Source organism: Bombina bombina, chromosome 2 (assembly GCF_027579735.1).
Source record: "Bombina bombina isolate aBomBom1 chromosome 2, aBomBom1.pri, whole genome shotgun sequence".
In the NCBI taxonomy this organism is placed as follows: Eukaryota; Metazoa; Chordata; class Amphibia; order Anura; family Bombinatoridae; genus Bombina; species Bombina bombina.
The window spans coordinates 531,522,121-531,542,999 of NC_069500.1; the positions used below are offsets into that span (position 1 = coordinate 531,522,121).

Here is a 20,879-nt window from a genome sequence, read left to right on the forward strand (position 1 = left end):
AGATGTTGTATATAAATTTTGTAAGGTGTGCTAAAAAAACAAATTTTGTATTTGTATTTAATAGTTGTACTCTTAGCCAGAGTAGAAATAGCTCCCTCCACCTTAGGGACCGTCTGCCAGGAGTCCCGCATGGTGTCAGATATGGGAAACATCTTCTTAAAAATAGGAGGGGGAGCGAACGGAATACCTGGTCTATCCCACTCCCAATGTCCGAAATCCTCTTAGGGACTGGAAAAACATCAGTGTAGACAGGAACCTCTAAATATTTGTCCATTTTACACAATTTCTCTGGAACTACAATAGGGTCACAATCATCCAGAGTCACTAAAACCTCCCTGAGCAATAAGCTTAAATTTAAATGCCGTCATATCTGAATCTGTCTGAGGGAACATCTTTCCTGAATCAGAAATCTCTCCCTCAGACAGCAAATCCCTCATCCCTACCTCAGAACATTGTGAGGGAACATCGGATATGGCTACTAAAGCGTCAGAAGGCTCAGCATTTGTTCTTAACCCAGTGTTACTGTGCTTCCCTTGCAACCCAGGCAGTTTAGATAAAACCTCTGTGAGGGTAGTATTCATAACTGTGGCCATATCTTGCAAGGTGAAAGAATTAGACGCACTAGAGGTACTTAATGTCACTTGTGTGGGCATTACTGGTTGTAACACTTGGGGAGAACTAGATGGCATAACCTGATTTCCTTCTGTCTGAGAATCATCCAGTGCCAAACTCTTATAAGTCAAAATATGCTGTTTGCAATTTATAGACATATCAGTACATGTGGGACACATTCTAAGAGGGGGTTCCACAATGGCTTCTAAACATATTGAGCAAGGAGTTTCCTCAATTTCAGACATGTTGAACAGGCTAGTAATGAGACAAGCAAGCTTGGAAAACACTTATATTCAGTGGAAAAAAAAACAATTTAATAAACGGTACTGTGCCTTTAAGAGAAAAACACAAACTGCAAAACTGCTTAAAAATACCTCAAATTTCTTGAAATTTTTACAGCAGATCCCTTAAGCTTTAGTAAGATTGCACCATAAGCAAATTAAACAATTAACCCCCAAATATGGAAACCGGATTGACAAAGTGCCAAAAACCGGTAAAAACCCTGTCAGCACCTTGCCACAGCTCTGCTGTGGCGCCTACCTGCCCTTAGGGATTGGTAATGTGGGGATAAAGCTTCAATTTGGCCCAAGAAGTTCACCAGGACCCTCCGGTGTTGTAGCTTGCTGCTTGTCAAGAGAAAACAACTGCGCAACTGAGGCGCAAAATTAGGCCCCGCCCATCTCACTCGATGTTACTAAGGCCTCCAAAAAAACACACCAAGCGTTTTTACAGCCATGTGGGTTCTAAAAACCCCAAAAAGCCAAGTGTACCCTCAATACAGTTGTCCCTAAAAGGATTATTAACAGCACTCCCAGAACACACAATCGTTTGCTAATATCATTCAGCCATAAATGTAGCCCTTTATGCAAGCTTAGTAATGCCACTATAAGTCTAGGATTACTGCTTACCCTTACCCTCATGGGGATACTGTCATCCTTTCTGAAATATCACAGTCTCTCTAGAAAAAATGACTGAACATACCTCATTGCTGTATAGCAAGAAACCGTTCCTCACACTGAAGTTTTCCTGTACTCCTCAGCTTCTGTGGGAACAGCAGTGGACCTTAGTTACAAATGCTAAGATCATCATCCTCTAGGCAGAAATCTTCATCCATCTCCTGCCTGAGAGTAAATAGTACACACCGGTACCATTTAAAAATAAACTCTTGCTTGAAGAAAAATAAAAACTAACAGTTTATCACCTCTTTCACTTTACCCTTCCTGCTTAGAGCCGGCAAAGAGAATGACTGGGGGTGGAGTTAAGGGGGGAGCTATATAGACAGCTCTGCTGTGGGTGCTCTCTTTGCCACTTCCTGTTAGGAAGGATAATATCCCACAAGTAAGGATGAAACCGTGGACTCGGTACATCTTGCAAAAGAAAGAGAGACACAATCACACACAGAGGGTTAGAGAGAGAAAGAGATACACAATCACACACAGAGGGTTAGAGAGAGAGAAAGAGAGAGAGAGACACAATCATACACAGAGGGTTAGAGAGAGAGAGAAAGAGAGAGAGACACAATCATACACAGAGGGTTAGAGAGAGAGAGAGAGAGAGAGACACAATCACACACAGAGGGTTAGAGAGACAGACACACAATCACACACAGAGGGATAGAGAGAGAGAGAGAGAGAAAGAGACACACAATCACACACAGAGGGTTAGAGAGAAAGAGAGACAATCACACACAGAGGGTTAGAGAGAGAGAGAGAAAGAGAGAGACACAATCACACACAGAGGGTTAGAGAGAGAGAGAAAGAGAGAGACACAATCACACACAGAGGGTTACAGAGAGAGAGAGAGACACAATCACACACGGAGGGTTAGAGAGAGAGAGATAGAGAGAGAGAGAGAGAAAGAGAGACACAATCACACACAGAGGGTTAGATAGAGAGAGAAAGAGAGACACAATCACACACAGAGGGTTAGAGAGAGAGACACAATCACACACGGAGGGTTAGAGAGAGAGAGAGAGAGAGAGAGAGAGAGAGAAAGATACACACACACAATAACACACAGAGGGTTAGAGAGAGAGACACAATCACACACAGAGGGTTAGAGAAAGAGAGAGACACAATCACACACAGAGGGTTAGAGAGACACATAAGGGATGAGAGAGTCAGAGGGGGAGGAAGAGAGACAGAGAGAGAAAGAGACCATGGGGGAGAACAACACATAAGGAGAGAGATGGATAGATAGAGAGACACAAACGTACACAAGTAATAAAACAGCAGAGCTACAGAGAGTTCAGAAAGTGAGACTATAAATTAGTGTGAAGTACAGAGGCAAGCTGCTAAGGTAGTGGGTGGGTGTAAATTTTGAGTAAACAAAATACAAAAACTATCCTTAAACTGCTGTTAAAGAGTAAAAAAACAAAAAAACACTAAACCACATTCATTAAATTATCATTTTCACTAACAGAATCCCTTTCAGTAAAATCTAAGGCTGCAGCACTTACTTCAATAAAATGTGGCTGCTCTCTCTGCATCTCTTCCTGGCTGCTCTGTAAGGAAGTGACAGCGGCACATTCCACTGCACTTGGAAGGGTAGTACAGAACTCTCTTTTTCACTTTAGCAAAGCTGGCAGCTTCACAGGACAGCAACAAAATAAATGAAAGTTTTTTTCCGTTTTTGTTTTGTTTTATATCATTTAACATCCAGCCCCAACCCTAAGTTCCACTTACTAATGCCTCTCACTGGATTGGGTCAGGCCAAATAGGACTGCCTCAAATAAGCAGTTATGTGCCATGCAATGATCTTAACCATTTTCATCCAGTAGGTGGCGCAGCATGTTGTGTAATGGTGGGCAGACCTGCTTGTGCCTCTCCATTGCACAACATGTAGCTGTAAGAAAAAAAATTGCAATTTTTTTTAATATATATATATATATTTTTTTAAAGCCAATAAAAAAATATATATTTTTGCCCATATGAGAGGTGAAGCTCTGTCTCACCTGCCTCTAGTGACTGCACATTGGAATATGAGAAAATATAAATAAACTCCTTTTAAAAGTATCTGCTAGGTTACAGAAAGTAAATTACTGATAATTTCATTATCTTCCGTGGAAAAGAGTCCACAGCCGCATTCATTACTTTTGGGAAACAAAAACCTGGCTACCAGGAGGAGACAAAGACACCCCAGCCAAAGGCTTAAATACTCCTCCCACTTCCCTCATCCCCCAGTCATTCTGCCGAGGAACAAGGAACCGTAGAAGAAATATCAGGGTGAAAAGGTGGAAGAATACGACTAAGATGCCCCACATTAAAAAACGGGCGGGGGGCTGTGGACTCTTTCCCACTGAAGAAAATGAAATTATCAGGTAAGCATAATTTATGTTTTTCTTCCTAATGGGAAAGGGTCCACAGCCGCATTCATTACTTTTGGGAAAACCATACCCAAGCTAAAGAGGACACTGAATGCCAAAACGGGAGGGTACAATAGGCGGCCCATTCTGAGGGCACCAGGCCTGAAACCATTACCCAACAAAAACCCGCTTCGTCCGAAGCAGAGAAACCTTGAAAAAGTAAAGGCCCCAGGGACACTGACCCGCAGATAGTCCAGAAGCCTAGCTAGAGACCACAAAATCGGACTCAACTGAGCTAACAGTCCTCCAGGAGAACCGTCGCCCAACAGGCAGTCCCTCACCACTTACCCCTCGCTAACGGGGGGAACACCAGCCTAAACTCTCCCAGGGATAGGGCAAGGACGAACCGCAGGGGAACCGAAAAAGTCACCACAAAATCCATAAAAGAAAAAACCCCAATAGCGAGCCCAGCTCACAAAGACCCAAATGGGTCCTGACAGACAAGGGGAGGCTACACCCAGACCAAGCAGAAACCAGAGGTTTAGGACCGGGCCTCGAAACAGAGAAACCTCTCTCTCAGATGGAGTCCTCACATCGTCAGAACTAAGAATACTACAGTATTCAGACAAAAAAAAAGAATGTATAACAGACCCAGACAAAAAACCCTGAGTCAAGAAACATGCAGCCATCATCAGGATGACACAGAAGAATACTTGCTGAGAAGTAAAAAACGGGCAGCAAGAGAACAGATTGCAAAAAGGAGAACTTCCAGACAGAGGGCACACTCTAGGCAATCAAGCCGCTAGACCTACACACAGATCTCCAAAAGGGGATGCACATAACCTCAACGAGACCCACTGCACCCCCAAGAGAAAGAGCGGTTACATCCAGAACTCGAAGGTGAATGGTAACCAGGGACCCTCCGCTTGTAAACCCAGGGAGCTAGCTACTATGCCAACCTAGATCCCGAAGATGACAACGCATCTCAGAACCCACTCCCAACCGGGCCCCAAGCATTGGTAAACCTTGAAACAGGGAAACAGAAGAACCCCAACCCCAGCTCAAAAACTAGCCATCCCAACAGAGCATGTGTGCAAACCAGACTCCTTAGAAACAGACGACAAGGCCGTAGACCCAAAGTAATCTAACAAAAGGCCCACCATAGACTCGACACTGAGCCAGCAAGACTTCCAGATGGAACGTAACAATCCAGAGAGAAACACCCCTCTCTGAAAGGTTAACTCTCAGTTCCAACCTCCTGAATCCAGGAGAATCCTTAAGAAATAGGACTACACCTCCATAAGAAGGAGAATAAGCCCCCACCCTAAGAAAAGGGATGGGGTCAAAAAGGCAGAGCACCTGCCCACAAGACACGAACCCACAGGCTAAAGGAGAGCTCAATCTCCAATGCAGATGAACTTGGAAGGAATCCCCCTAAGGAATTAGCTTGCCAATGCACATCCAATGTGCAATAGCTGCAGCAGCGAAACCCATTCGCCTGCAGAGCAGTGAATCCATAAGGTTACTACAGAAAACAGACCAAGGGAAACCGACCAGAAGGAGTAAGTTAAGCCCAATGAGCATCGGCACTCAGAAAATCTGGCCAACCTTGACCAGGTCAATTAGTTCGAAAAAAGGACATAGCCAAAGTTCCCAGGAAAACACTGAGCGAAGCCTCAGCAACCGGAAGTACCAGGGAGAAAACGGGTCTGAGCCCCCAATTGTTTAAACAAACAATATCCGAGAACTTAACACCTCGTCTGATATAAAAAACCAGACCAGTGGGAGATAACAATGCAATATCCAGGTCAACCCGGATAATGAGATAACGCGCAAGTCCAGACCAAAGGAAGAGACCTCTCCTTGCCAAAATCCACTAGAGCCCATTGACTTCCAAACAGCCGCAGGACAACAAGCAAGGGGATACCTTGAGGCCAAAATCACTTGAGCAAAGGCTGGTCTCTGCATCACCTCTATCCAATCAGAGGATCACAAAGAGAAAAGGACGCACAGCATCCCCAGCTCCGAGCAGAGCCCAAAGAGACCACGCCCAGTGTCCCTAACAGGGAACAACCATCTCCCGGAGGGGAACCCAGGTCCCTAAAAGGAGACCTAACCCACATGAAGACAACGGAGGAAGACCAAAAGGTCTCATAAAAACAGCTAGACAGTACACAGTCAATGTGCCATAGCTGCAGCTGGTCACATTCTGCAACCCATCCACTTCAAGGCAGATGAACTACCCAACAAACTACTAGCTGCTGAGAACTAAGTCCAGAAGGACAATTTCCAGGGCCTCAAAGAAAAAAGGCCAAACCGCCCAACTCGACGGCAAGAGGGTGCAAAGCCCTCCAACCTTCTACTACATGGGAAGGAGCTCTAGGGTCTGACAACCTCAGACACAAGAGAGAGAGAGAAGCAGCGGAACTCCACTGACCCAGTCATCCAAATTGAAGGCTATAAAGACTGAGACAATCCTTCCTGCCTCACGGACCCACCGGTCCTCTAGAATGTTAGTTGAAAACAGAGTATAACATGAGCACTTGGCACCTCTACCGGGCCAGCCAAGCAGGGCGGTGCCACGTGTCTGAACAGCTACCAGACAGAACTGAACCCAAACAGGAACAGCCTGCAATTTGGGTCCTAACCGTCGAGCCACATAAATCCTCCCTCAGAGGGGAAGAAGGAAACAGACAGGACATCCCATCGGATGAAAATAGAATACTGCAGGACCAGCCAAATGGAGCCCTGATCTTATAAAAACTGGGAAAGATCTCAATACATGGACAATCAGAAGATTACATAATCCCCACATGTCTAATGAGGTGCGCCATTCAAAGAGCAGACTGAGTATTCCCGTATCCGATAAGGATAGGGTCGTTCAATAACTGAAAAACATGTCAGAGTAACATGCAAAGGCGTGCAATTCTGTAACGAAAGGTACAACAATCAGGGACAGTCGCACCCGCAGGGAACTGTACTAACCAAGGTGGAATAACCGGGACAACAGAAGCAGGGAAGGGAAGGCACCACCCTGTCCTCAACTCTATTCAATTTAGGAATTAAAGGTTAATCAGGCAATATGACCTCTGGAACCCCTGAATTCCCCAAAAACTTCCATTAGATGAAAGCGCAAATTCCTAGAACTAAAGTCTGGTTCCTCCGCAGCGGGAGGTTTAGAGGCAGCAGACTCTGATCCCCGAAAGTTCATACTCTAAAGTCTCAGAAAGAACTTCATCCTCAGATAACCCTCTCAGTTAAATCCAAAAATGATTTGATGTACTCTGGGAAGGAGTGCTATATGTAACCTAACGCTTGCACTTAACAGGGCGAGGAAAAGCATTAAGGCCGTAGACACCGCCGTCTGGACTGCGCAGTAACGTCTGTAGAAAAAAGGCCCCCTCCAGATGGAGGATCAGCAATGCTACGGGAAAACTGCATGTGTATAGAGATAACAATGTAGGGTACATACCTCACTGAACGATAACCCTCAGAGGTTCACGGCTCTGTGGAATCAAACATGTTTGATATTATCACATTATCAAGGCATATGGAACATAATTGAGAGGGAGAACTAGGGCCTCCTCACCATATAAACAGAAATTGTTCTTTAGGAATAGAGGGAGTGCCCTCTAAAGAAACCAAATCCTCCATCACTAGTGCAATAACCAGAGAACTAGAGAGATAAAACATCCTTTTTTAAAAAAATAAAATAATGGCACCTCTATACCCCAATGGCTGAGGCACTCACAATACAGAGATGCATAATTCCTCTCTGATAGACACCCAGTCACGAAGATGGAATGAATCACATGGTGCACAATGCAGGACCGTCGCTGCTATGAGAGAAAGCGTGCCAAGCTTGTAAGCTGCATGGCTCTCAAAGTGAAAGTGAAACCTGTATATTTCATAACAGCCTATGAGCCCATAACATCTCACACATAAAGCAGCATAAAATCAAATAAACACATAAGATTATTATTCCCCCCTGTTCAATAATCCCCCTAATGAGATATTAACCCTTGATTCTATAAAGATAAAAGGTGCCACACTGTGGCCCTGTCTTCTGTGTTATCATTATATAAAATGAAATGATATTACCAGAATCTACGCCGTGGAACAGGAACACGGCCCTTCAAGTGTGACAGGTGGTAGCTGCGCTCCTGACATGGACTTGATAGAAGAACACAATCTGGGAAACTCGTCAACGCCGATTGCTAATGGAGCTGTTAATATGAGTCGGGATGGTGTCGCAAATGGAAGCTCCCTCTGCATCTCCGGACTCTTAACGTTCACCCAGGCCCTCAACTGAGAAGCTTGAAGGGCTACTTAAACTCATGTTCCATAGCGAAGGGTAGAATCCCTCATAAGAGACTTCCGATTTTCCGCCACCTCCTGTGACGAAAGGCAAAGAATGACTGGGGGATGAGGGAAGTGGGGGAGGTATTTAAGCCTTTGGGGTGTCTTTGCCTCCTCCTGGTGGCCAGGTTCTTATTTCCCTAAAGTAATGAATGCGGCTGTGGACTCTTTCCCATTAGGAAGAAAAGAGGCCCAATCAAGTCTACCAATATTACTTATACAGTGTAAACTTTCTTATTTCTTAGCTCATGTTACAGGCATCTTTAAATTATTTTACAGTCCTTGTGTTGGAACTTTATTCCATGAATCCACCACCCTTGGTGTAAAAAAACGGCTTCCTCACATTTCTCCTGAACCCGCAACCCTCTAAGTTAAGACTGTGAGGAAATAGGTCAGATTCTAATGTACTATTCATACAAATAAAAAAGGGACATGATTCATACTTTAGGTACTTTAACCCCTTTGTGTAAATTGGTTGTGCTAAAATTAAATGCTTGAATGCACATTAGAGCATGCCATTTTTGCATGATAATGTCCATTTAAATAGCACCTCCTACCGCTAACATTTGACTATCTGTCCACAATACTGCTTTCCTTACCACAGTTTGTTTATGCTAATTTTAGGCAAAATTACAGGTCTGCATATTTTCCTTACTGCAAGAAGTCGTCAAGTCAGGTAGACAGATCATTTTTACTTGCTTTCGTAATGAACATTATGAAGTCACTTTCCTGTACTGTCCTATAAATGGTAAACATATAAACAATACAACAAAACAAGTGTGTTTACACTGCACAGGAGGAAGCAGCTCTCACTTACCTCAGTATGTTTACACACTTCCTGAAAGCATGAATCAAGATAAGGGAAAAATGAAGCGCTGTGGGAGTAAGCAGAAACAGAGTCGGGACAATGGAAAATGAAGAAAAACAATAAATTATTTGTGGGGTAAAAGACCAAAAGGACACAACATAGAATAAGGAAGTAGGGAGAGAGGTGAACAAGTGACAGTGATTAAATATAGATTAAAATAAAAACAGATAAGGGAAGAATGCACATAGGGTACAAAAACAATAAAAGGGAAAACTATGGCAAAAGAGGAGAAAAAAATTATGGCAAAAGATAAAAGGAGTCAGGGAATAAAAATCTATAATTTATGCTTACCTGATAAATACATTTTCTATGGTGGTGAGAGTCCTTGAGCCATTACTCCTGGGAATTATGTTAGTGGCCATTAGCAGGAGGCAAAAATTCCCAAAACTCTAAGAGCCCTTAAAACCCCATCCCACCTCACTGGGAAACCAGTCTGATGTATAGGCAAGTAAGAAGAAGAAAAAAGATAGGAAAGGATAAGAGCAAGAAAAAAGAGCATGGGAAGAGGTGCATACTTAAACTGCTGATAATTTTTTTTTTAAATTAAAACAAAAAACGGGAGGCTCTCTTGGACTCTCACCACCATAAAACAAATAAATTTATCAGGTAAGTATAAATTATATTTTCTGTTATAAAGGTGGTGAGAGTCCACAAGGCATTACTCCTGGGAAACTTTTACATAAGCTGCGTAATCCATGAGTAATGAGGATGGGACGAAATTATTTAAAAATCTATATCCTAAACACAATATCCATCCCTTAATGTCCAGAAACTATTGCTTGAAAGACCAAAAGCCACAGAAAAGCAAAAACATCAAAAAGGAAAAGATATGTAAAGAAGAACCAGCACCCATAACTGTGCCTTCAGCTTATAAAACAGTAAAACTACCCGCTAGGCTATAATGGAATGGGCTCATGTAGCTGCCGTGCAACAAAAACCTCACTCTAAAAAACAGAATTTATGCTTACCTGATAAATTACTTTCACTTGTGGTGTATCCAGTCCACGGGTTCATCCTTCACTTGTGGGATATTCTCCTTCCTAACAGGAAGTGGCAAAAAGAGCACACAGCAGAGCTGTCCATATAGCTCCCCATCTAGCTCCACACCCCAGTCATTCGACCGAAGGTTAGGAAGAAAAAGGAGAAACCATAGGGTGCAGTGGTGACTGTAGTTTAGACTAAAAATCTACCTGACTAATAGCCAGGGCGGGCCGTGGACTGGATACACCACAAGAGAAAGTAATTTATCAGGTAAGCATAAATTCTGTTTTCTCTTGTAAGGTGTATCCAGTCCACGGGTTCATCCTTTACTTGTGGGATACCAATACCAAAGCGGAAACCCCTGCCAGAACTAAAAGAACTAAATTCAGATTCCATGGCGGAGCCACAGGTTTATAGACAGGCTTGATTCTGACTAAAGCCTGAGTAAACGCTTGAACGTCTGGTACCTCCGCCAGACGTTTGTGTAAAAGAATAGACAAAGCAGATATCTGTCCTTTTAAGGAACTAGCCGACAATCCTTTCTCCAATCCATCTTGGAGAAAAGACAATATCCTGGGAATCCTAATCTTACTCCATGAGTAGCCCTTGGATTCGCACCAACAAAGATAAATCTTATGGTAGATTTTCCTGGTGACAGGCTTTCTAGCCTGAATCAGGGTATCGATAACCGACTCAGAGAAACCACGCTTAGATAGAATTAGGCGTTCAATCTACAAGCAGTCAGACGCAGAGAAATTAGATTTGGATGTTTGAAAGGACCTTGAAGTAGAAGGTCCTGCCTCATTGGCAGAGTCCATGGTGGAACGGATGACATGTCCACTAGGACTGCATACCAAGTCCTGCGTGGCCACGCAGGCGCTATTAGAATCACCAATGCTCTCTCCTGCTTGATTCTGGCAACCAGACGAGGAAGGAGAGGAAACGGTGGAAACACATAGGCCAGATTGAAGGACCAAGGCGCTGCTAGAGTATCTGGACCCATAAAGAGTCAGCTGGGCAAATAACTCCGGGTGGAGTTCCCACTCCCCCGGATGAAAAGTCTGACGACTTAGAAAATCCGCCTCACAGTGGTCTACTCCTGGGATGTGAATTGCTGAGAGGTGGCAAGAGTGATCCTCCGCCCACCTGATTATTTTGGTTACTTCCATCATTGCTAGGGAACTCCTTGTTCCCCCTTGATGGTTGATGTAAGCTACAGTCGTGATGTTGTCCGACTGAAATCTGATGAACTTGGCCGCAGCTAGCTGAGGCCATGCCTGAAGAGCGTTGAAAATCGCCCTCAGTTGCAGAATGTTTATCGGGAGAAGAGCTTCTTCCCGAGACCATAAGCCCTGAGCTTTCAGGGAGTCCCAGACTGCACCCCAGCCCAACAGACTGGCGTCGGTCGTTATGATGATCCACTCTGGTCTGCGGAAACCCATTCCCTGAGACAGGTGATCTTGAGACAACCACCAGAGAAGAGAATCTTTGGTCCCCTGGTCCAACTGTATTTGAGGAGACAAATCTGCATAATCCCCATTACACTGTTTGAGCATGCATAGTTGCAGTGGTCTGAGGTGTATCCGTGCAAAAGGGACTATGTCCATTGCCGCTACCAGTAGTCCGATTGTCTCCATGCACTGAGCTACAGACGGCCGAGGAATGGAATGAAGAACTCGACAAGTAGTTAAGAGTTTTAACTTTCTGACCTCCGTCAGAAATATTTTCATTTCTACCGAGTCTATTAGGGTTCCTAGGAATGGAACTCTTGTGAGGGGGGAGAGAGAACTCTTTTTGATGTTCACCTTCCACCCGTGAGACCTCAGAAAGGCCAATACAATTTCCGTGTGAGACTTGGCTCTTTGGAAAGTCGACGCCTGAATTAAGATGTCGTCTAGGTAAGGCGCCACTGCTATGCCCCGCGGTCTTAGAACCGCCAGGAGGGACCCTAGCACCTTTGTGAAAATTCTGGGAGCAGTGGCCAACCCGAAAGGAAGAGCCACAAACTGATGCTTGTCCAGAAAGGCGAACCTGAGAAACTGGTGATGATCTTTGTTGATAGGAATGTGCATTTAGATCCACGGTAGTCATATATTAACCCTCCTGGATCATTGGTAAGATTGTCCGAATGGTCTCCATCTTGAATGATGGGACTCGTTTAGAATTTTGAGATCCAGGATTGGTCTGAAAGTTCCTTCTTTTTTGGGAACCACAAACAGGTTTGAGTAAAAACCCAGCCCTTGTTCCACGATTGGAACTGGGTGGATCACTCCCATTGTATGTAGGTCTTCTACACAGAGTAAGAACGCCTCTTTCTTTGTCTGGTCTGTAGACAGACGAGAATTGTGGAACCTTCCCCTTGGAGGGGAATCCTTGAATTCTAGAAGATATCCCTGGGATACAATCTCTAATGCCCAGGTATCGTGTACATCTCTTGCCCAGGCCTGAGCGAAGAGAGAGAGTCTGCCCCCTAATAGATCCGGTCCCGGATCTGGGGCTACCCCATTATGCTGTCTTGGAGGCAGCTGCAGGCTTCTTGGCCTGTTTACCCTTGTTCCAGCCCTGGTAAGGTTTCCAGGCTGCCCTGGGTTGCGAAGTATTACCCTCTTGCTTTGCAGCAGGGGAGGATGAAGCGAGACCGGTCCTGAAATTCCGAAAGGAACGAAAATTATTTTGTTTGTTCTTCGTCTTGAAGGACTTGTCCTGGGGGAGAGCATGGCCTTTTCCCCCAGTGATTTCTGAAATAATCTCTTTCAATTCAGGCCAAAAGAGGGTCTTTCCTTTGACTAGGCCCAAAGAGGGTCTTTCCTTTAGCTAGTTGGAAAGCTGCATCTGTGATAAAAGAATTAGCCAGCTTAAGAGCCTTAATTCTGTCCATAATGTCCTCATATGAGGTCTCCGTCTGGAGCGCATCTTCCAGCGCCTCGAACCAGAAAGCAGCTGCAGTAGTTACAGGAACAATGCACGCTATAGGTTGGAGAAGAAAACCTTGATGAACAAAAATTTTCTTAAGTAAACCCTCTAATTTTTTATCCATAGGGTCTTTAAAAGCACAACTGTCCTCAATTGGTATAGTTGTGCGTTTAGCAAGTGAAGAAACAGCCCCCTCCACCTTAGGGACCGTCTGCCACGAGTCCCGCGTGGTGTCAGATATGGGGAACATTTTCTTAAAAACAGGAGGGGGAACAAACGGAATACCTGGTCTATCCCACTCCCTAGTTACTATATCCGCAATCCTCTTGGGGACCGGGAACACATCAGTGTAAACAGGAACTTCTAGGTACTTGTCCATTTTACACAATTTCTATGGAACCAAAGGGTCGCAGTCATCCAGAATAACTAATACCTCCCTGAGCAATAAGCGGAGGTGTTCTAGTTTAAATTTAAAAGCCAACATATCTGAGTCTGTCTGAGGAGCAACCTTTCCCGAATCGGAAATTTCTCCCTCAGACAGCACATCCCTCGCCCCCATTTCAGAGCGTTGTGAGTGTATATCGGATACGGCTACTAAAGCGTCAGAATGCTCACAATCTGTTCTTAAAACAGAGCTATCACGCTTTGCAGGTAACACGGGCAGTTTAGATAAAAACACTGAGAGGGTATTATCCATAACTGCCGCCAAGTCTTGTAAGGTAAAAGAGTTAGACGCGCTAGAGGTACTAGGCGTCGCTTGAGCGGGCGTAACTGGTTGTGACACTTGGGGAGAGGTTAACGGGCTAACCTCATTACCTTCTGTCTGAGAATCATCTTGGGCCACATTTTTAAGTGCAACAATATGTTCTTTAAAGTGTATAGACATATCAGTACAAGTGGGACACATTCTGAGAGGGGGTTCCACCATGGCTTCTAAACACATTGAACAAGGATTTTCCTTAGTGTCAGACATGTTTAACAGACTAGTAGTAAGACAAACAGGCTTAGAAATCACTTTAATCAAGTAAAAACACACTTTGCAAAAAAATTTACTGTGCCTTTAATAGATAAAAAAGGCACACAATTTTCCAAAACAGTGAAAAATGCAGCAAACTTTTCGAAATTTTCACAGTATGTACCTAAAGCATTGGTAAGATTGCACAACTAGCAAGAAAAACGATTAACCCCTTAATGCCCAAACCAGATCAATAGTAAGCTAACAACCGGTTAAAATGACTTCAGCACCTTGCCACAGCTCTGCTGTGGCCCTACCTGCCCTTAGGAACCAGATTTGTGGGGGAAAAAAAGCTTCTTATAGGCCCTCAAACTGCAGCAGGACCCTCCATGTGAAACAGCCTGAAGACCTAGTCAATCTAACTGCGCATCTGAGGCGCGAAATTAGGCCCCTCCCACCTTACTCCGGTGCTGTGAGGCCTAAAGAAACACTCCTAAGTGTTATAATAACAGCCATGTGGGTAACAACCCCTGAAAGAAACCCAAAGGAACCTTCAAAGTGTCTCAAAAAACGATATTTATCAGTAAAAACCGTTTGCCATAAAAAAGTGTCAACCAGCATAAATTAGCCCTGTTATGTAAGCTTGCAATTCCATACTTAGTCTCTGAATAAAGCTTATCCTTCCCTCATGGGGATCTTATCAGTCCTTTTCTAGCATTATCACAGTCTTGTCTAGAAATAAATGACTGAACATACCTTATTGCAGCCTAACCTGCAAACCGTTCTCTTGTACTCCTCAGTCCTTTGTGGGAACAGCAGTGGATTTTAGTTACAACATGCTAAAATCATCTTCCTCCCTGCAGAAATCTTCATCTCTTTTCTGCTAGAGAGTAAATAGTACACACCGGTACCATTTTAAAATAACAAACTTTTGCTTGTAGAACAAAAACTACAAATCTAACACCACATTCACTTTACCCTTCCGAGAGGGACCCTGTTGCTTAGAGCCGGCAAAGAGAATGACTGGGGGGTGGAGCTAGAGGGGGAGCTATATGGACAGCTCTGCTGTGTGCTCTCTTTGCCACTTCCTGTTAGGAAGGAGAATATCCCACAAGTAAAGGATGAACCCGTGGACTGGATACACCTTACAAGAGAAAACAGAGGAAAAAAGGTTGAAGAAAGAGTGAAAGAGAGTTGATCCTCTTCTTTTTTTCTTTTTCTTTCCTCTCTCCGTATCCCAAACAAATAAAATACAACCTCACAATAGCTTTGTATTTCTGTGCCTGAACTCATTCAAATGTATTCATAGACTCAACTTGCCCTACGTAATGAAAATCTCAAAATACATGTAGAATACTTGGACTGTGATAAGAAATATCTTGAAGAGAAGAAATAACAAATTAAGAATCGGAGTTGTCCACCAATGTTACACAATAAGTTTTATCACTGGCATGATCCTGAGTAAAGCTGGAACAAAACTCTAAACTTAAGAAGGTTCTTCTTGTAAAACAAAACTGAAAAAAACGTAAACTTTCCTTTAAAAAAACCCCAAAAAAACAAACAACAACAACAATAAAAAAAAACTGGAGGATAAACCCTTTTCCAAACCATCCTAAAGAATTCAAGGAATCAAGGCCTTCCAAATCCTATGGAAAACCCTTTTTTGGCACAGGTTTTCAGGACCATATCATGAATCAGCAAAAAAAAAAAACTCTCCAAGTCTACAAAGCCAACAAGCTGAGAGATTTGATAACCTAATGAAAAAAATAAAAAAAGTCCCTTGAGACAGAAGGTCGTGGCGCATAGAAAAGCCTAAAGAAAACAACTGAACACCTGTACGAGATTGGCAAACCATGTCCTGCAAGGCAAAGCTGGTGCAATCAGAATTACTGTATCTGTTTGATCCTGGCTATCACTCTTGGAAACAGATAAAGAGATGGATCGATAAAAGCCAGAAAAAACAACCAAGGAGCTACTAGAACAACCACAAACTCTACCTTAGGGATCGCTGGACCTCTTAAAATATCTGGAGAGCTTGTAGCACAATCTACAAGTCATCAGATCTAGTTCTGGAAAACTCATCAATCCACAATCTGATAGAAAATTTCCAGATGATGAGAACACTCCTGGCGACTGAGAAGTCTGCTTTCCAATTTCTCACTCCTGGAATATGAACTGCCGAAAATAAACAAGTCTTTGCCCAGAACAAAATTCAGGACACCTCCCTCATTACCAGGCCAGCTCTGAAGCGCCCTGAAGATTGCATGGAGTTCCAGAAAATATATAGGTACCCTCGCCACCAGAGAAGACCAAACTCCCAGCGCTCTTTGAGCCCCCAGACTGCACCCCTGTATAGACAAAAGAAAAAAACTGAATAGTTTTTGCTCAGAAATCCAGAAGATTTTAAGAGAAAGCTGAGAATAATCCTTGCATTCCAGTCAAAGCAAACACATCTAAAAAAGCCTCCTCAATCCAAGTAAATCACATAGCATCTGATGCTGCAATCATCAGACCTAATACCACCATGCAAAGATCTATGGGTGGAAAAGGATTAGAACAAGCTGGAAATATATTCTGTTTCCTATGGTCTGACTTGAATCTATAAAGAAACCTAAAAAACATAAATGTATGCTTACCACATAAATTCCTTTCCTTCCCTTCCCAACGGCTTCATTCCTTACTGTTGGGAAATACAACACCTGGCCACCAGGAGGAGACAAAGACACCCCAGCCAAAGGCTTAAATATCCCTCCCACTTCCTCATTACCCCAGTCATTCTGCCGAGGGAACAAGGAAAAGTAGGAGAAACATTAGGGTATAAATGGTTCCAGAAGAATAAAATAAATAAAAGGGAACCGCCCATAGACAAGAAAAAACGGACAGAGGCCGTGGACTCTACTTATCTGGAAGGAAAGGAATTTATCTGGTAAGCATAAATTATGTTTTCTTCCACTGCTTCATTCCTCACTGTTGGGAAAACTATAGCCAAACTCCAGTGGCCACTGAATGAATAACGGGAGGGAACAAAAAGGAAAAGGCGGACCATATTCTGAGGGCACCACAGCATGCAAAACTTTTCTCCTGAAAGCTGCTTCAGACGAAGCAAAAGCATCAAACTAGTAATAATTAGAAAAAGTATGTAAGGAGAACCAAGTAGCCGCCTTACAAATCTGATCCATAGAGGCCTCGTTCTTAAAGGCCCAAGAGGAAGCCACTGCTCTAGTGGAATGAGCCGTTATCCTATCAGGAACTAGCAGAAATGCGCTTCTCCCAGCCCATCCTGGAGAAAAAATAAGATCCTGGCAACCTTAACTCTGTGCCAGGAAAAACCACACTCTTCAACACCAGAATAAGTAGGTCCTCCACACCTTGCGGTAGATACGCTGAGTAACTGATTTAGGCACTTGAATAAGAGTATCAATGACACTCTCAGAGAAACCTCTCCTGGCTAAGACTAAGTGTTCAATCTCCACGCAGTAATCCTCAGAAAATCTAGATTTTGATGAACAAATGGACCTTGTAACAGCAGGTCTCTGCGACAAGGTAACTTCCACGGAGGAGATGAGGACATCCCCACTAGATCCGCGAACCACGTCCTTCGCGGCCACGATGGACCAATCAGTATTACTGATACCTGCTCCTGCTTGATGCAGACCACAACTCGAGGAAAAAGCGGTAATGGAGGAAAAAGATATTGGAGCTTTAACCTCCAAGGCACTGCTAGTGCATCTATTAGATCCGCTTGGGGATCCCTCGACCCGAACCTGGGTAGCTTGGTATTGAGACGGGACGCCATGAGATCTATCTCCAGTATCCCCCACTTGCTGCATATCTCTGGAAACACCTCAGGATGGAGAGAACATTCCCCTGGATGGAAGGATTGCCTGCTGAGAAAATCCGCCTCACAGTTGTCCACACCCGGAATGGGGATCGCTGACAGCGAACAGCGCTGGGCCTCCATCCACTCCAGAGTCTGAGATACTTCCTTCATCGCCAAGGAACTTCTCGTTCCCCCCTGATGGTTGATATAAGCCACCGAGGTTATATTGTCTGATTGGAATCTGAAAAACTGGGACAAACCCAGAAGTGGCCAAGCCTTCAAGGCCTTGAAGATTGCCCGTAGTTTCAAAATATTGATCTGGAGGGAGGACTCCTCCTGAGTCCACAACCCCTGTGCCTTTCTGGCACCCCAAACAGCTCCCTATCCAGATAGGCTTGCGTCCGTAGTCACAATCTCCCAGTATGGTCTTAAGAAGCATGTCGCTCTGGACAAATGATCTGGACAGAGCCACCAAGAGAGCGATTCTCTCAACCGGCTGTCTAATACAATCTGTTGAGACAGATCTGAATGATCGCCGTTCCACTGCTTCAGCATGTACAGTTGTAAAGGTCTGAGACGGAACCTGGCAAAAAGAATGATGTCCATGCAGGACACCATGAGACCAATCACCTCCATACACTGATCCACAGATGTACACAAGGAGGTCCGGAGGGCAAGACATGCTGAAGTTGGCTTGCAACGTCTCTGGTCTGTTAGAAATATCCTCATAGATATGGAGTCTATTATAGTACCCAGGAATTCCACCCTGAACCTGGGATAAGAGAACTCTTTCCAAGTTTATCTTTCATTCATGTGATCGAAGAAGACTGAGAAGGGACTCAGAGAATTTTTCCGCAAAACAAAAGGATGGTGCTTGCACCAGAATATCGTGCAAGTATGGGGCTATGGCAATACCCTGAGTTCTGGCCACGGCTAGAAGAACCTCCAGAACCTTCATAAAGATTCTTGGGGCAGTAGCTAGGCCAAACGGAAGGGCAATGAACTGGAAGTGCTGGTCCAGGAATGCAAAACTCAGGAACTGAAAGTGTTCCCTGTGGATTGGAACATGAAGGTAAGCGTCCTTCAGATCTATAGTGGTCATAAACTGGCCTTCCTGAATTAAAGGAAGGATGGCCCTTATCGTCTCCATCTTAAAGGAAGGGACATTTGTTGAGATTTTTTTTAAGCACTTTAGGTCCAGAATTGGGCGCAAAGTTCCCTCCTTCTTTGGGACAACAAAAAGGTTTGAATAAAACCCCAAACCTCTGTCTTCGATAGGTACTGGGACAACAACTCATAAGGAGGATAGATCTCCAACACACCCTAGAAAGGCATCCCTCTTTTCTGGTCTGGTAGACAGATTCGAAGGAAGGAATCTGCCCCTTGGCTGATTAGATTTGAAGCCTAGCTTGTATCCCTGAGATACCACCGCCAGGACCCACGGATCCTGTACGTCCTTAAAAAAGGCGTCTGAAAAAAGAGAGTGTCTGCCCCTACACGAACCGATCACGGATCGGGGGCTGCCCCTTCATGCCGATTTGTTTTCAGCAGGTTTCTTATTCTGCTTGGATTTATTCCAGGACTGAGCCGGCTTCCAAGTACTCTTGGGTTACTCGGGCTTGGAGGAGGATTGTTGTCATTGGGTTTGTCAGAAAGAAAGGAACGAAAATTAGAAGATTGTCATCCCTTAGACTTGTTCTTCTTATCTTGCGGTAGGAAGGCACCCTTTCCTCCGGTAACCATAGAAATAATGGAGTCCAGGCCTGGACCAAATAAATTTTTTCCCTTGAAGGGAAGAGAAAGGAGTCTGGACTTAAAAGTCATATCCGCAGACCAAGACTTCAACAAGAGCGCCCGGCAGACTTGGACCGCAAAGCCAGAGGCCTTTGCATTTAGGCAAATAATTTGCATGTTCACATCACAGATAAAAGAATTAGCAATTCTCTGAGCTTTTATTCTGTCTTGAATATCCTCGAGGGGAGACTCCACCTCAATGAGTTGCGACAAAGAATCACACTAGTAGGTAGCCGCTCCGGCAACCGCGGCAACTGCAGCTGCCGAATGAAAAAAAAAAATCCTGTATGTTGAAACATCTTTCTCAGAAAGGTTTCCATTTTCTTATCCATCGGCTCTCTTAATGAAGAACTATCCTCAAGATGTATAGTAGTACGTTTAGCAAGCATAGAGATAGCACCATCCACCTTAGGAATGGAGCCCCACAAATCCAGTTGAGAGTCCGGGTCTGGGAACAACTTTTTAAAAGTAGACGAGAAGGAAAAGGAAGAACCAATTCTTTCCCATTCGTTTTTAATAATGTTTGCCATCTTAACCGGCACAGGAAAAGTCAAAGGAACTTTCCTGTCTTTGTAAACTCTGTCTAATGTAGGTATCATAGGTTCTTCAGGTAGTGCGGCCTCTGGAACCTCTAACGTAGACAGAACCTCCTTTAATAAAAAACTCAAGTGCTCAATTTTAAATCTAAAGGACGGTTCCTCTGCAGCAGGAGGCTTAGACGCTAAGGACACCGACCCAGAAAGTTCACCTTCTGAAGCTACAGAGGTTAACTCATCATTGGATAACTGGGACATAATAGCTAAATCCGATAAATATTTTGATGACTCCGGGTCAGGAAAGCTATGTTTAACCTTTCTCTTGCTTTTGTTAGAGCGAGGTAATGCACTGATAGCTGCAGACACTGCCATTTGTAACTGCGCGACAAAATCCGCAGGAAGAAGGCCCACTCCGGATGAAGGATAAGATGTGCTACGGGGAACTGCATGTGGAGTGGATAATGTAGCAAGGGTAGTTATCTCACGGGATGCCGAGTCCTGAAAGGTAGACGGCTCAGAGGGACTAAGAGCCTTAGCAGGCTTGTCTCACTTCTTAGACTTTATAACGGTGTTAAGGCATGTGGAACATAACTAAGTGGGAGGGAAAACCACGGCCTCCTCGCAATATAAACAGGTATGATTTAGTACAGAAGGAGTACCTTCTAATATGTAGAGTCCTCCATAGCTCAGGTTATACCCACAGAAGGACACAAATAAAAACTTTTTTTTATTATAGA

At 44.0% G+C, this 20,879-nt stretch overlaps 1 protein-coding gene across 2 annotated transcripts in view; it reads right to left on the reverse strand.

Annotated features, from left to right (window-relative positions):
• Positions 1-20,879, reverse strand: part of IPO4 (importin 4) — a 722,238-nt gene that overhangs the window by 317,810 nt on the left and 383,549 nt on the right. For both annotated transcript variants that reach the window (XM_053702364.1, XM_053702363.1), the window contains exon 21: positions 9,093-9,150. In XM_053702364.1, coding sequence (XP_053558339.1) covers positions 9,093-9,150 — 58 coding nt within the window. The remainder of the gene's footprint in view (positions 1-9,092; positions 9,151-20,879) is intronic.